At 39.3% G+C, this 16,877-nt stretch overlaps 3 protein-coding genes across 3 annotated transcripts; 1 reads left to right on the forward strand and 2 right to left on the reverse strand.

Annotated features, from left to right (window-relative positions):
• Nucleotides 1–858: 858 nt before the first annotated feature.
• LOC111799022 (wall-associated receptor kinase-like 14) lies at nt 859–4,560 on the reverse strand. Its single transcript, XM_023682403.2, has 2 exons — nt 3,636–4,560; nt 859–2,156 (listed from the first exon to the last, which is right to left on the reverse strand). Exons 1-2 carry the CDS (start codon nt 4,531–4,533, stop codon nt 874–876), a joined length of 2,181 nt encoding a protein of 726 aa, XP_023538171.2. The 5' UTR covers nt 4,534–4,560; the 3' UTR covers nt 859–873.
• Nucleotides 4,561–9,811: 5,251 nt separating this feature from the next.
• LOC111798170 (protein JINGUBANG) lies at nt 9,812–11,404 on the forward strand. Its single transcript, XM_023681171.2, has 2 exons — nt 9,812–10,610; nt 10,734–11,404. Exons 1-2 carry the CDS (start codon nt 9,891–9,893, stop codon nt 11,193–11,195), a joined length of 1,182 nt encoding a protein of 393 aa, XP_023536939.2. The 5' UTR covers nt 9,812–9,890; the 3' UTR covers nt 11,196–11,404.
• Nucleotides 11,405–13,932: 2,528 nt separating this feature from the next.
• Nucleotides 13,933–16,062, reverse strand: LOC111799190 (putative transcription factor KAN4). The gene is made up of 6 exons (XM_023682626.2): nt 15,520–16,062; nt 15,354–15,430; nt 15,234–15,270; nt 15,032–15,110; nt 14,494–14,584; nt 13,933–14,369 (listed from the first exon to the last, which is right to left on the reverse strand). The coding sequence occupies exons 1-6, from the start codon at nt 15,860–15,862 to the stop codon at nt 14,130–14,132; spliced, it is 867 nt and encodes a 288-aa protein (XP_023538394.2). The 5' UTR covers nt 15,863–16,062; the 3' UTR covers nt 13,933–14,129.
• Nucleotides 16,063–16,877: the final 815 nt, after the last annotated feature.

Genomic DNA, 16,877 nt, shown 5'->3' on the forward strand with positions numbered 1-16,877 from the left:
AATGAATTTAAGGAATAATAAATTTGAAAATTAATGTATTTTATTATGAACCGAACATGTGTTTGTGTTTGAGACAATTATTTTCTCGTGAATTAAATGCTCTGTTTATCTATTAATTATTTTCTCAAAAGCTGGAATTTATTTATGTTTGACCATTAATTAATGACGTCATAGGTACGTAAATACCAAACAACTATTATAAAAATTCATAAATATTTAAATATATATATATATATATATTTATATCCTTAAGTCTCATATTTGATTATTAAACTTTAATTATTTTATTTACAGTAGAATATTATTTACAATATGAAAAATTTAAAAATTTAGAATAAAGTTTCTAAACGTTACTTAGTAGAAAGGGAGGTGATCGAACGATGAGAACTAAGAGGTGAGCTTGGAGCTCACTGGTCTAGCTCCATGGCACCGAAAATGTATCTGGGCTCAAGTGATTCACCGAAGCAACGAGACCTTAAAAGCAGTCATCCTTTGAAGAAGGCGTAATAGCTCACTGGTCTAGCTCCATGGCACCAAAAATGTATCGGGGCTCAAGTGATTCACTGAAGCGATGAGACCTTAAAAGCAGTCATCCTTTGAAGAAAGCGTAATAGCTCACTCGTCTAGCTCCATGACACCGAAAATGTATCGAGTCTCAAGTGATTCACTGAAGCGACGAGACGTTGAAAGCAACTTTTTCAAGTGTTAATAGCAAGACATTCTGTCAATCGGGGAAGGTTTTTGGTAACAACGCCTGGAGATATTAGAAGTGAGAATGCTTATATGAATAACAAGAAATCCGTTAAAAAAAACACGATCACGGAATCAAATTAGTTGAATCAATAAACTGTTTTTTTTTTTTTTTTTTTCTTATTATAAAATGACGTGATTTAACAAACTATTTGACGACGGCGAGCTCTGTTCACTCTGCCATGAATCTTCAACAGAGGCTCGAGAAAAGTAATCTCCGCCTCCATGGCTCGATTTCGAGCTCTCACTTTCAACTACTAACCCCATTTCCTTACATTTCAAACCCCCTTCTTCCCACCGGCTCCGCCGTATCTCATCCAGCTCCACCGCCACCTCCACCATCGACGGCCTCATATCCCTATGAAACGCCAAGCATCTAAACGCCACCTCCCCCACTTTCTCCACCGAAGAAATCCTCCATTCATCTTTATCAATCTCAATCAACGGATCCACGATCTCCCTCAGCCGCCCACTCCCAATTCTATCGGCGGCCAGAGCTGCCAAATTGACCTCGTTCTTCGGGCGGCAGAAATCCACCACTTTCATGGCGGTGATCAATTCTACCAGAACGACGCCGAAGCTGTACACGTCGCTCTTGTCGGAGAGATGAAAATCCTGATGGTATTGCGGATCGAGATACCCCGGCGTCCCCTGTGGCGCCGTCGAGATGTGGGAAATTTCCGCCATCCCCAATCTCGAAAGCCCAAAATCCGCCACTTTTGATTTGAGATTATGATCGAGTAGAATATTGCTGGATTTTATGTCTCGGTGGAAGATCGGTGGGTTAATTGCAGAGTGGAGATGGGCAATTGCGTCGGCGGTTTCGACGGCGATGTCTAAACGGACAGGCCAGGGGAGACCGGCGCCTCTCTGTTTTTGTAAATGTTGTGACAGAGTGCCGTTGGGCATGAATTCATAGACGAGGATTTGGTCGCCGGATTCCATGGAGCAGCCGAGGAGGCGGACGAGGTTCGGGTGGCTGACGGAGGAGATGAGACTGATTTCGTTAAGGACTTGTTGGATGGTATCAGGGTCTTGATTTTTGAGGCGTTTGATAGCTACCCATTTATCGTTGCGTAATTTTCCGGCGTAGACAGTGGCGTAGGCGCCGGTTCCGAGGCGGTGGTCGTCGGAGAAGTTTTGGGTGGCTTTTTGAATCTCTTTGTAGGTGTAGATATGGATGGGGGATTTTCCGGCGGTGGCTTCTGAGAGGCGACGTTTGGTGATTTTGTGGATGTGTGTGGATTTGAGATTGGAACAACGGCGGATGAAGTAGCAGAGTGAAATAACAGTAACCAGTACGGTGGCTCCGCCGATGAGGGTTCCGATAAGGATGGCGGTTCTTGTTGCGGATGTTGAGGTTCTGCATTCGCCGATGATGTAGTTGGTGGTGTAGCAATTGGAAGCTGTTTGGGGAGAGATTAATAAGATTGTAAGAACCCAAAAAAAAAAAAAAAATGATAGCATATGGTTTAATGATTAATTTAACAACTTGATGTCCTAGAAGTGAAAGTTCATCCAGAACCGTATGTGTTAGCGGTGGACTTGAGCTGTTATAAATGGTATCAGAGCCAGACACCGAGAAATGTGTCAACGAGGACGTTGGACATCAAAAAGAGGTGAATTGTAAGATCCCACATTGGTTGACGATGAGAATGTGGAAACCTCTCTCTGTAGAGGATTATTGGGAGTGAGTCCCACCTTGGCTAATTTAGGGAATGATCACGGGTTTATAAGTAAGAAATACTATCTCCATTGGTAACGAGGGCTTCTGGGAAAGCCAAAAGCAAAGCCATGAGAGCTTATGCTCAAAGTGGACAATATCATACCATTGTGGAGAGTCGTGATTTCTAACATGGTATCAGAGTCATGCCCTAAACTTAGTCATGTCAATAAAATCCTCAAATATTGAACAAAGAATTGTGATTCTGGAAGGTGTAGTTAAAACTTACTAAAGTGTCGAATAAAGGGTGTGCTTTGTTCGAGGGCTCTAGAGAATGGAGTTGAGCCTCGATTAAAGGGAGGCTAATCGAGAGCTCCATAAGCCTCAAGGGAGGCTTATAGTGTACTTCGAGGGGAGGATTGTTGAGGATTATTGGGAGTGAGTCCCACCTTGGCTAATTTAAGAAATGATCATAGATTTATAAGTGATGAATACTATCTCCATGGGTAATGAGGCCTTGTGTGGAAGCCCAAAGCAAATCCATGAGAACTTATGCTCAAAGTGGACAATATCATACGATTGTGGAGAGTCGTGATTTCTAACACTCTCTAGTAGACGTGTTTTAAAACTTTGAGGGGAAGCCTACGAAGGAAAGCCCAAAATCCAAAGAGGACAATATTTGCTAGCGGTAGGCTTGGATTCTTACAAAGAGCGAAGCTCGTGTTGGAGAAGATTGAGTTTGACTCTTACCGACAATTGCCTTGGACTCTTACAAAAAAAAAAAAAAAAAAAAAAAAAAAAAAAATCTTATAATTCAAGCAATATTATAATTATGGAAATTATTATTTTATTATTCTAACAATAATTTAATGATTCATTTGGTTATCTTTTGATAATTTTTTTTCAAAATATTAATTTTTTTTCAAATTCTTCATAATATAAAATTATTAAAAATAAAATCGGTGGATTAATTATTAAAAAAACTCCACCAATTCTCCGGCAACTAAATAATTATAATTAATTATAATTAAGAATATAAACATGGATTAGTTAATATTAATAAAGTCAACCAAATTAACCCCAAATTTCATCATGATGCCACCCAACCTTTTTGACTTCAAAATCATCACGCGCAATCAAACAAAATTTAAATTAAAAAATGACAATTACTTTAATAATTTCACACCAAAAAAAAAAAAAAAAAAAAAAAAAAAAAACTAACCTTTCCGGCAGCCGGTGCCGGTCAAATATCCGTCGCCGACAAGCTCATCTCGGCATCGGCACCGATGAGACAGCTCCCCATTACTCGGGGACCGAAGCTCCGTGCAGTTAGCATCTACATGACAAGAACCACGGCAGCTCCCCGGAAGCCACCAGCCGAGCTCCAACGTTTGAATTTCCAGAGAGATTCCAGCGGAGGCGTTGCTGTTGAGCGCCTCCGCTGAAATCGAGGAGAGAAGGTAGTCGCAGTTGGTGGCGGTGAGGTTTTTGAAATCCAAGAAACCGGCGGCGGTGGTAGCGGTGGCGGTGGCGTTCTGGGTGTAGCAGCTAATACTTGTGCGATTAACAGAGCAATTGGGAGGGGATTCGAATTTGGTCTGAACCATCGTCGTCGGTAAGAAACAAGTGGCAATCGGAGAAGAACAGTTTTGTAAAAGAATGGCGTTGTTTACTGTAGGCGCGTAGTGATGGCTAAAGAATTGGCGGATTGTGTGGAGGCGGCGGTTGCATTTGGCTTTGGTAACGAGTTTGATATGATCGGAGTTAATGGATTCAACTGGGAATTCTCCGATCATGGCAGCGCCGTCGTGGGTGCAGTTCAGGCGGATTAAGCAGTCGGCGGAGAAGCCAAATGGGTAAGGGAAATCGTGGGGGAGGTGGCCGGAAGTGCAAGATTTTGAACATTTTGCCTCTGTTTTGGCCGTCAAAATCAGAATCAAAAGGAAAATTGGGAAATTCAAGAACTGGGTTTTGGAGATCATAGATGGAAGAGTTGAAAAGGGCGAGAAAATTTTGGTGTTTGGCTGAGATTTTCCGGGAAAGTGATGAATTTTCTCGGCATCTGAGAAAGTGTGGAGCTGAAGCAAGTGGAACGGAAAACAGGGAATGATTCTTAACATTTGTGTCTGGCTTATCCTAATTGTGTGTTTTTTCTTATAATTAATTTAATGGGAGGTTTGACAATTACACTTTCAAAGTCAACAACTAAGCCATTCACCTGCCATTATTCTTTGACAAGATCTACGAGTGTTGAGTTCAGATACGTTTCATACAACCGAGCTCAACAAGAACATTCGTTAAATAATAAGAATGTCTCGAACATTTTAAATAGTAAAAACGATTCGTTATGTTTACCATCTTTCAGTGGAACAGTGAAAAATTAGCGTTTTGTAGAAGTGTAAAAGACACTTAAAGAGAGGCGAAGCAGCGAGACGGGATAGGGCTTTATGACATTGGCCTGTAAATGGGTTTTATGAGAATATCCGTTTTTGCCACCTTGGGTTTTTTCCAACTTCTCCCTAGTTATATATTGTGAACGATTATTATTACTCTCTTGCTTGCATATATAACTTCTCTTTCGAAAATCTCTCTCTGCCCTCGTTTTCTAAAATTGAAGCCAGAGGTTCGAGCATACGTCGCTTGACTGTAGACGACGTAACAATGAAATGACTTAACTCACTTGTCGTTGGAAAATGAGTGTCGCATCGCAAATGTAAAACCTTTTTATCTTCCTGTCTTTTTCATCTTACCAAAAATTTTCCGCAAATTCAGATGGAGCCATGGGTAGTTATGTAATTAACCAGTTTTGCTCTAATTGGGCTTGGCCCATTTAAATTCTTTATTTTGGACCATTGGGGTCCAACTTGGGCCCAAGGTTTTTATTATTTATTTTAATTAATTTCGTTAAATTACTATTTTAATTAATTTGTTTGATAAATATTACATGGCAAAAAAAAAAAAAAAACAAAAAACAAAAAAAGGTCTAGAGTGAAGTGAAGGGTTCATCCACCCATTTTCTCTGACGAGCCTCGCCGGGTATGTCGCCGAAAGGCGAACTGAACAGAGCTCCGACCACTGCCCGGAACTTGTTAACACGCTTCCGCTGCCGGATCCGCCGCAGCACCACCGCCTTCTCTAGTACTTGGGTGGAATGGGAAGACTTCAACCGAATATGCCTCGTCACATCTGGGCCTGCCGCCGCGTCTGCCACCGTCTTCTCCTTCTCTTGATCTCCGACAGGATACGACTGAGGTGATATAGCCGCCATTGTTTTTGGGAGCAGAAAAAATCAGAATGGAAGTGAGAAAGAGGCGGTTTGGGACAACCGGAGAAGTGGGTTATTTAAAGGGGGCGGTGGCATTGGGAAGCGCGCGGTGGAATGCGACGGCGGTGCAGAACCAGGAGGGGTCCAGGGTTTTGTGGCCGGCCGGTGATCAGAGATTATATGGTAAATTACATGGAATTATGAGATGATTGCCGTCCAAGTTGAATATTTGTCAGTGTTGTGTGGGAATTTGGTGCCTTTTTATTTTTATATTATTAGCACGTGACGGCCTCAAGCAGAAGTTGTACCTTGTTGATATATGTAGTAACTTTTGTCTACGTATTCATGGGTTAGGGGCGTACATGGTTCGAGTTAGGTCAGGTTAAAGAACTTTTTTTTACCCAACCAAAAGTTCGGGTTGGTTGGATTGGTAATCTAACCCAACCCAAAACTTTTCACAACCCAACCCAACCCTCTATTTTCGGGTAGGGTTGTCCAATTCTTTTTAAGTTTTATTTATCCAATCTTGTATAAAATATACTAAAAATTGACAAACAAATACAAATCAATATATTGAAAAAAAATAAATTCAATAAAAAACAACTAGCTATAATATTGCAACAGATAATAGATTGCGAAACTAAATAATATATATATAATATTGCAACAAATAGATAATAAATAAATTAGAATTTAAAATATGTTTCGGGATTTGATTGTCATCGAATTGAGGTGAGTATTACTGAAATGGGTCTCAGTAGTCCGTACCACTTTGTCAAACCTACTATATGAAAAGATTGTTCATATATTTTATATATTTTTTTTGGCTCGAATCAACTCGAAAGTTTTGTCTATGAACCCAAAACCGAACCGATTCAGTTCGGGTTCAAAAAAATGAACCCAACTCTACCCTACCCGAAATGCTAATCCAACACAACCCAACCCAATCCTTAGTTCGGGTTGGGTTGGTACTTGTTGTCAGGTTGAATGTACATCCCTACTTATAGTATTTTTCTCCTAAAAAATCTAAAATTACGCCACGGTCTCCTCTCGTACGACGGCAATGACTTACGGAAGATGGGCGGAAAGCGCCACAACGACATGTCGTTTTCTATTCCCTTACGTGGCGGTTCCACAATCCCTTCGAGCGTTTGACTTTTAGTGTGTATGACAGGTGTCGCTCTATGATTGAAGGGTGACCCAAGGAACCTTCATGGTCGTTGGTGGATTGTAAAGCTGTGTTGGCAGATTGGTGGGTTTTATTGATTGCATTCCACTTCGGGCAACCAACTCAGCTGCCCTTTCCACTTACTTTCTACACTCCTTTTTATAATATTCTATTTTAAAATTTTCAATAAACCTCATAAATAAAATTGAATAACAATTATTCCATGAAAGGGACATTTTCGTAAATATACTGATAATATATTTTTTTAAAAAAAGTGGATTCAAAATCTTAATTAAAAAAATATGATTAAGGCACATATTGTCCTCTTTGTCATTTCCCTTCTACACTTCGTCTTGTGATTTTAAAATGAGTCCATTAGGTGTAGGTTTACACACACTTATAAGGAATGTTTCATTCTCCTCTCCAACTGTATGTGGGATCACTTACAGAAGATATTGTCCTTTTTAGACTTTCCCTTCCGAGCTTCATCTCAGGATCTCCAACTGATGTGGGATTATTCCTATCAGATATTGTCCTATTTGGACTTTCCTTTTCGAGCTTCCTATCAAGATTTCCAACTGATGTGGGACCGTTGTTAGCAAATATTGTTCTCTTTGAACTTTTCCTTTCGGGCTTCCTCTCAAGATTTTAAAACGTGCCCACTAGAAGCAATTTCCACACCTTTATAAGAAATGTTTTGTTCGCATCCACTAGGAAGAAGTTTTCACACTCTTATAAGCAATATTTCGTTCCCTTCTCCAACCGATATGAGATCTCACAATCCACCCCTCTTAGGGTCCCAGTATCCTCGATGTGCACACTGTTTGATGTCTATCTCTAACATTATTTGTAACCATCTTAGCCCACCGCTAGGAGATATTATCCTCTTTGGACTTTTCCTTTTGGGGTTTCTCTCAAGCTTTTAAAACACATCTGCTAGGAAGAGATTTCCACACTCTAATAAGAAAGATTTCGTTCGGGTCCACTAGTAAGAACTTTCCACACGCTTATAAACAATATTTCGTTCCCCTCTCCAACCAATGTGGGATATCACAATCCACCTCCTTGGGGACTCAACGTCCTCGTAGGTACACCACCTAGTATCTAGCTCTAATACCATTTGTAACAGTCCATGCTCACCACTAGGAGATATTGTCCTCTTTGGGCTTTCCCTTCTAAACTTCCCCTTAAAACGCGTCCACTAGGGAGAAGTTTGCACACCCTTATAAGAAATGCTTCGTTTTTCTCTCCAACCAATATGTAATTTCACACAAAGTTTCGACCCTTTTTACTCCGTGTCGTAAAACGATAATATATAACCACTATACCCTTTTAATCAAAGTTAATCAAATTATTAAATCGTCACACTCTAAGCTATAAACAGTAAAATAAGTAGGTCAGAAATGTACTAACCGTTATCACTCAACCAATATCGGTAGCTAGTAGTAGCACGATTTCGATTGGTAATCTAAGACAAAGTTGCAAAACCCTTCTTGATTTGAAGTATGATATGAGGTATGCAATGATGGTGGGGACTGAAAACAAAATAGAAAGGAATCTTGAATGTAAATAAAGAAAGTAAAGCTTTTTAAAGGCTTTGGATTATAAAGGAAAAATGGGTTGCTTTTAGTTTCTTCTTTAGTTGCCAAAGTGACACCTAAATTTCCACCAAAAAACAATAGAGAGGAAGAGAATGAATGTGGTTTGGAGTGTTTGTGACATTCGTAAGGTAATTGTGAGTGCCTTGAGAAGTAAGGCAATGTGTTTGGGACGTTATTGGCTCATTAGGATTCCTTCGCCACCCCTAACGTCATCCCTACTCACCACTTGTCTTGTCCCGAACGCTCAATCCAATCAGAAATTTGGGCGTGTTCGAAAAATTCAATGACTCGAAATATTCGATCAACTCAATCCAATCGATATAATTTGAATTGAGTTTGTCAGGAATCACGACTCTCCATAATAATATGATCTTGTCCACTTTGAACATAAGCTCTCGTGGCTTTGCTTTAACCTTCCCGAAAGACCTCATGCCAATGGAAATGTATTCTTTACTTATAAACTCATGACCATTCCCTAAATTAGCCAACGTGAGACTCCCTCCCAACAATCCTCAATAATCCTCCTCTCGAACAAAGTACACTATAGAGCCTCCCATGAGCCCCATGGAGCCCTCGAACAGCCTCCCAATAATCGAGACTCAACTCCTTCTCTAGAGTTCTCGAACAAACTACACCCTTTGTTCGAAACTTGAGTCACTTTTGACTACACATTCGAGGCTCACAACTTCTTTGTTTGACATTTGAGAATTCTAATGACATAACTAAGTTAAGGGCATGACTCTGATACCATATTAGGAATCACAATATCATACCATTGTCGAGAGTTATGATTCCTATAAGAGTTGAGTTCAAATAAATATAAAAATATCTTTTTTAATAATACCCTTAAACTAAAAAAAAATAAAAAATAAAAACCTTAAACTTTCAAAATTGTTCGATAAATATCCTTGGATATAATCTATGAGGTATCAATAAACGGGTTTCATTCATATATTGATGGTAAAAATATTTTAAACGTTTTTTTTACAACGGTAAATAGTGTTAATGTTACTTTTAAAATTCATAGATATTTTTTAAACAGAGTTATTATCTGTAAATCCAACCTCTTCCATATGTTATTATCATAATACTAAGCTCATTATAACTAATTGCCATCATAAAAATAAAAATAATATGAATCATGTGAGGTAAAAATTAATTTACCAATTAAAGTCAACGATTTCTAATTTCTATATTTAATAATTGATAATCAAGATAATTATTAACAATTTTTTTCACATTTTCTCCAATTATTTCAAAAAATATTCCCAATTTATTTAAATTATTCTTAATTTCTTGTCTCTCTCACACGTGTCCCCATCCTCCACCTCAGATTTTGTTCTTCCATTATATATATATATATATATATATGTCCCTTCTTGCATGCAATCTCTCAATCCATTGGTTTGATTTTTCCTAATTTTATTATTAATTTCAGTTTCTATGAAATTTGGCAATTTGTTAGCCGACGACGACGGCGATTTTCCGACGCCGAGCAGTTCCGATGCCGCCGATAGTTGGCCGACCAGCGATGCGTCGCCGTGGAATCAAACTTATCCCTTCATGAAATCGCCCTGTTTTCCTCAACTTCAAAACGGCGTCGTTCGGCGGAATACTTCTCTGATTGGGTCCCTTGTTCGTGAGGAAGGCCACGTGTACTCCCTGGCCACCGCCGGCGAGCTGCTCTACACCGGCTCCGACAGCAAAAACATCCGGGTCTGGAAAAATCTCAAGGAATTTACTGGGTTTAAATCCAGCAGTGGATTGATTAAGGCAATTATAATTTCCGGCGAAAAAATCTTCACCGGTCACCAAGACGGAAAAATTCGTGTCTGGACCAACGGTCATCGGTGGGCTGGGACTTTGCCGGCGATGAGAGATGTATTGAGAAGCTTGATTAACCCGCAAAACTACGTCGTTTTGGGACGGAACCGGAGCCCGAGCCGGCTTTGGTTTAAGCATGTTGATGCGGTTTCGAGCTTGAGCTTGGGTGATGATGGCGCGATATTGTACTCTTGTTCTTGGGATCGAACCATGAAAGTTTGGAGAATTTCGGATTCGAAGTGTCTTGAATCGATTATTGTCCATGATGACGCTGTCAACGCCGTGGTTGCAGCTCGGGATGGCTTGGTAATTACCGGCTCGGCAGATGGCTCGGCTAAGGTTTGGAATTTATGAGACTTTTGAACTAATTTAGAAAATGATCATAAATTTATAAATTATGAAAAATATTGTGACGATTATTAATAATAATATTTAATTATAAATATCTTTTTTTTAAAATAGGTATGGCGGAGGAATCATGAATCAGGGGACGATGCAACAAAGCACACACTCGAACAAACGCTGTTGAAGCAAGACAGTGCGGTGACGGCGGTGGCAGTCAACGCCGCCGGTACGGTGGTGTACTGTGGATCCTCCGATGGGGTGGTCAACTTCTGGGAGAGAGAAAAGCGGTTGACTTATGGTGGGGTGCTCAAGGGTCATAATCTGGCAGTTCTCTGCCTTGCTACGGCGGGGAACTGCATGGTACTCAGCGGCTCTGCCGATAATAACATATGTGTGTGGCGGAGGGATGGGCTTTTTCACACGTGTGTGACGGTGCTGACGGGTCATACTGGACCTGTGAAATGCTTGGCTGTGGAGGAAGATCTCCGCCCGTCTAAACGTGCCGGTCGGTGGTGGATTGCGTACAGCGGCAGCCTTGATAGATCGGTGAAGGTGTGGGGTGTTCCCGACGGCTTGTGATCGGAATTTGTCACGGTGGTTGCTGTCCAATATGGAGGAAATAAGAGGTGCCACGTGGCAGTGACAAATCATTATGTGGCTGATTATCTGACACGTGGAATGAAAAGTGACAAATTTGTCCTACAAAATAGTTCGAAAGCATTATATGTAGTTTCAATTACACAATTAAACTTGGATTATATTTCTTAAATACACACTAAATTACTAAATTACTGATTTACCCCTTACTTCAATCATGGTTGTGTGAGAATGACGTACGAGCTTGGAGACCCGAAAATTTATTACAAACATTAAAATGGGTACGAGATACAATTACAAAACAAAGTACAAAAGACTCAAACACAAAGATGAACTGATGCTTTGGAACGACTCCCTCTGTGATTGCGCAACTCTAAAACGCTCCTCTGCTTCGATCGACAGCCTGCGAACACTTGAGAAAGAAAAGAAAGGGGTAGGCTCTAAGTGAAGGGCTCTTAGGCTCTAAGTGAAGGGCTCTTGCTGTTCACCGACTTGGGTAGCTAGCTTAGCTTACACAGTGGTAACCGATATTCGATGTTGAGGCGCTACCTCAAAGAACTCTCTCTATTAGGTAGGGACAACATGGTGAGTGCTAGCTTGCTCATCATCCATAAGAGGTTAGCTAGAGAACTTGTCCCATAAGCCATGTAGTGGGCGAAGGTTGGGGGGAGCGACCCTCATGTACGTGCCAGCTCTCTGTTGAATACTTGTATGATCAATGCCACAAATCCCATGCAGAGTAATCCAAGCGAACTATCAAGTCAAACGTCCCTAACCAACATGAATCCTAACTTAACGGTACTATACCAAAGTCGAAAGGGACGTGGAATCTTTACGGACACTGTATCAATTGCTATCGGTTTATGTGGCTACCTTTGTCTATTACGGTTGTCGTGGTGGTCTTCTAGGTCCCTAGGGTGGTTTGGCAGCCTTGACATGGATTCACATATGAAGGTTTTTTGGTTCTGACTTCTTGAGTCTGGTTCGGTTGGGAGGACTAGAGCTACACCCTTTGATCGTCACTCACAACTCTAATGCGCTCAGACTGTTGGAGGCGTTCCACCCTAAGTTATTGTTTAGTCAAACTTACGATGCTGTGGGAGGGAGACGCGCATCCTCAGCTTGACATGTGGTGGCCTCTGATTTGTGCATTCAGCTCCCTCATCTCGAACTCGATTTCTCGTGGGCTTGTTTTCCTTTGATTTTTGTCGTTATGACACATGACATACTCGAGACGGGTCGCAATTCACAGGTCGATTGGTGTTATGGGTTGGATCATTCAGAAGCGGTGGAATCCTTTACTTAGTATCCGACATGTGTCCCACAACATTTTCGACATGGGTTATCTTCTCGGCCAGCCGTGCAACATCTCTACTCGCAACCAAATTCAATTTTTTCAATCTTCTTTGAATTTTCTTTAATTCCACGTCGGAGCTCGGGCGTTACATTTGAGAAGCTATTTAAAAAAAATGTGTATATCAACCCATTTGGTTCTTCTCTAGAATGGTACCATATGCAAAGAAGTATGCTACTCATTTGTGTGGATATGAACAGGCACCGACTGTTTTGACAGTACTATGGGCCTCACGAAGCATTCAAAAACCATATCTCCTGATGCTATGCGTTGAGGCCCCATCCTATTCATTGCCCTTTCAGTTAATGTTTTTGTTTTTATCCCTCGCTTTCAACCTTCTAATTTTCAACCAACAATCATTGAACTTTAAATTAAAGAAATGAAGAACACCAATATTGTGTTCGTGCTTTTGGTGGCTCTTCAAGATCCTTTCGATCCTTTCGATAGTTCTATGTCGTGTTCATCTTTGGGTTAGATGTGGTAGCTTTGTCCTTGGATCAATTTGACTTGAATTATGGACCTGATCTTTAATTCTATATCGGTTAACAATGTGACTAAAGAAGTTTATTATAACAGCTCAATTCCACTGTTAGTAGATATTGTCTGTTTTGGCTCGTTACGTATCACCGTTAGCCTCACAGTTTTAAAACGCGTCTATTAGGGAGAGGTTTCCACACGCTTACAAGGGATGTTTTGTTCCTGTCTTCAACCAATGTTGGATCTTACATTTATCTTTTATCATTTTTTTCATCAATGTTAGCCTAGTCGAAGCTCATCCATGCTCAATCTCAATAGACGAATCTTTGATTTGATCTGTCTCTCAATGATCAATGAAAATATACACGTGTGCTACCTTAACATGTTGAAGGAGACTTTTTTTATTTTATTAGATTGGTGTTCAAAGGGTCGAAACGCTGAAGTTGAAAAGAAAAAGAAACCGCTCTGAAAGAGTCAAACAACAGGAGAAGAAAGTATAGAGTCACAAATGGAAAAGATCGCTCGATAGAGACTATAAATTAGACAAGCAGAGCTTCTTCGACTAAGAAATTTGTATAAGATCACGAAATCGAGCTGGATAGAGACTAAAAATTAACAGAGCTTTTTCGACTGAGAAATTTGTATAAGATCACGAAATCGAGCTGTATAGAAACTAAAAATGAGACAAACAGAGGTTCTTCGACTGAAAATTTTGTATAAGATCACGAAATCGAGCTGGACAGAGACTAAAAATTAGAGAAACAGAGCTTCTTCGACTGAGAAATTTGTATAAGATCATGAAACCGAGGTGCTATTAATAAATTATCCTTTTCTCTTTAAACAAAAACCTTAAAATCTAAGAACACAAAACAAAAACAAACCAAAAAAAATGTCAAAATCAAACATCTCTCTTTACTCTCTTGATCATAACATATACAACAAAGGAAGATCTCAATGAGATAACACAATCTTCACCTCTCCAACAAGAACTCATATAGAAATATTAAGAACTAATAACAAAAACCCACATCAATTATGTTAAGAACTATAAGAAAAACCCACAAAGATGAAGGCTTTAATTAGTTTTAGCATTTAAGAAGGGGAAGTTCAGAAGATGAAGAGTGAGTATTAGACTCAATTGTAAGAGCATTTGGGCATCCAAGAGTGATATCTAAGTTTAGCTTATTAATATTTGTATGATACACACCGCCATGATGATGATCACACAACGACAAGCAGCTACCTTCCAACCTCTGCTTCTTCACGCCGCTCGAGATTTCGATGCTCGCTTTGTGTCGGTCTAGCTGTTGTTGCTGTTGCTGTTGCTGCTTCAAACCAACCAAAGAAAAAGAAAAAAAAAACAACCATTTTTGGTTATAGAGGGAAAAGTTTGTGTCTTTAAGGTTGTTTTTAGACATGTCGTGTTGTATTTATTATATGTATACGAACCTGGTTGTTTCCAATATTGTTGTTGTTGTAATGTTGACTCCATCTCGTCGTCATCTCTTGATTTGTCTCCATTGATGAACAGAACAAGTTCCTGATTAATCGTTAATTAACCCACTAATTACATTAGTTTACCTCACTAATTATATATATTTATATTTATATATATATATATATATATATATATTTTAATGTTTTGTGTATTTGTGAATTATTGAGCTGAATTTCGAGTACAAATTATGGTAATCAAGAATAAATAACATCGACCCGTTTGATAATATATGGTTTTTGAAAATTAAGCTCATAAACCCGACTCCAGTAATCGCTTATGGGTTGTATCTGAAGATATGAAAAAGGGGACGTTTTTATGTCAGCAACAGAAGCTCGAGCTCGTGGAATTGCTGATCTTGTAGCGGTTGAATACAAAAATAGTACGAATTTCACGCAAAAATTCGAAATTTGATTCGTGGGTTTCTTTGTTTGGTTATCGATTTTCAAAATCTAAACGAAAATGCAAGAGCTTGGGAAGAAAATCACTCACATTTGATCAGAGCTTTTCCACATAGGGTTAGAGATCTCAGCACCACTTGGATCAACTTCTTGTCTTTGGTTCTTCAAGGCTGAGTATGCAAATTAACATCAACAATCAAAGCATCTATTTCACCAAAATTGATTAAAAAAACCCTAAATCATTGAAATTTTGAGCAATTTTCAGATCAAAAAAGGAAAAAAATTGTAATTACCCGTTGATTTGTCAGTGCTTTTCACTGTTCTATACATCTGAATTAACACAAAAAAGATTTGAAATTAGTGCAATAATTTGTGATTAATTGCTTAGTTTCAATTAATTAACCAAAACCCACCTGTAAATGGCTCTTTACATGAGCTAGGGTTAGATCCTTGACATTCATAAGCTCCAAAACAGATTTTGGTGTTGCCCCTAGAAAAAAAAAACAATCAAAATGAGCTAAAACAACAGTAAATTTTGAATTTGATTTGCATTTCATATGAATTCAACAAGACATGTACTTTCATGGCCGCCAAGCAGCTGAACGGCGTGGACAAAATGAGCATGAAGCGTTGTAGTCCATCTCATTCTTGGAGCTCTAATACCCATTTTTGCAGCTCTTTTAAAATGGCGGCCATAGATTTGAGGTAGGTGGTGGTTAAAATGGCGGCCATTGTTGAAGCTTGTTTCAAGCTCAAGAGGTAGACCCATATGGGGTTTAGGTGGAAGATAATAGCCAGCGGCGGCGGTGGCAGTTTCATGGCTGAGATCGCTGCCGGTGCTGCCGGAATTTGACGGCGGGCTTATGTGCAAGGAGAGGTCCGGGAGGGGAGGAGGAGTGGTGGGATGGGAGGAGGTGAACATGAGGGGGGAATTTGGAGGAGATCGAGGAAAAAGGTGGTGACCCTTTTGAGATTATGAGTGGATTATGATTTGGGAGAAAGAGATGGAGAAAGGGGTTTGGAAAAATGGGATCTTTGGAGGAAAGATGAGGATTTTAATGGGTTTATAAGGGGAAAGTCCTATAGAGAGAGAGAGAGGGAGAGAGGGTTTTGGGTATTAGTTTGAGTAATAAAAAGGGTGGGAAGGAGTGAAAAAGTTGAAACTTCTGTATGCATTTAATACTCACAGATGGATCAGACAGCTTTTCCAACACATACACAAAACAGGAGAGAGAGAGAGAAAGAGAGAGAGAAAGAGAGAGAGAGAGAGAGAGAGAGAGAGAGAGAGATTCTTATCTAAATAATGGGGAATGAAAAGGAGGTATTTTTAAGGTTTGATTACTCATTTGAACCTAGATCAATTTATATTAGGGAGTGTTTTCGATCTAGAAGTTTGTTGGATTATCAATTTGAACATAGATCAACTTATTTTACGGAGTGTTTTTGATCTAGAAGTTTGATAGATTATCAATTTGAATATAGATCAGCTTGTTTTACGGAGTGTTTTCGATCTAGAAGTTTGATGGATTATCAATTTGAATATAGATCAGCTTGTTTTACGGAGTGTTTTCAATCTAGAAGTTTGATAGATTATCAATTTGAACATAGATCATCTTGTTTTATGGAGTGTTTTCGATCTAGAAGTTTGATAGATTATCAATTTGAACATAGATCATCTTGTTTTACGGAGTGTTTTCGATCTAGAAGTTTGATGGATTATCAATTTGAACCTAGATTAGCTTATTCTATGGAATGTTTTCGATCTAGAAGTTTGATGGATTATCGATTTGAACATAGATCAGCTTATTTTATGGAGTGTTTTCAATCTCGAAGTTTGATGATTATCAATTTGAACATAGATCAACTTGTTTTACAAAGTGTTCTCAATTTAGAAGTTTGATGAATTACCAATTTGAACATAGATCAACTTGTTTTAT

Source organism: Cucurbita pepo, chromosome 7 (assembly GCF_057944985.1).
Source record: "Cucurbita pepo subsp. pepo isolate OVF chromosome 7, ASM5794498v1, whole genome shotgun sequence".
Taxonomy (NCBI): Eukaryota; Viridiplantae; Streptophyta; class Magnoliopsida; order Cucurbitales; family Cucurbitaceae; genus Cucurbita; species Cucurbita pepo.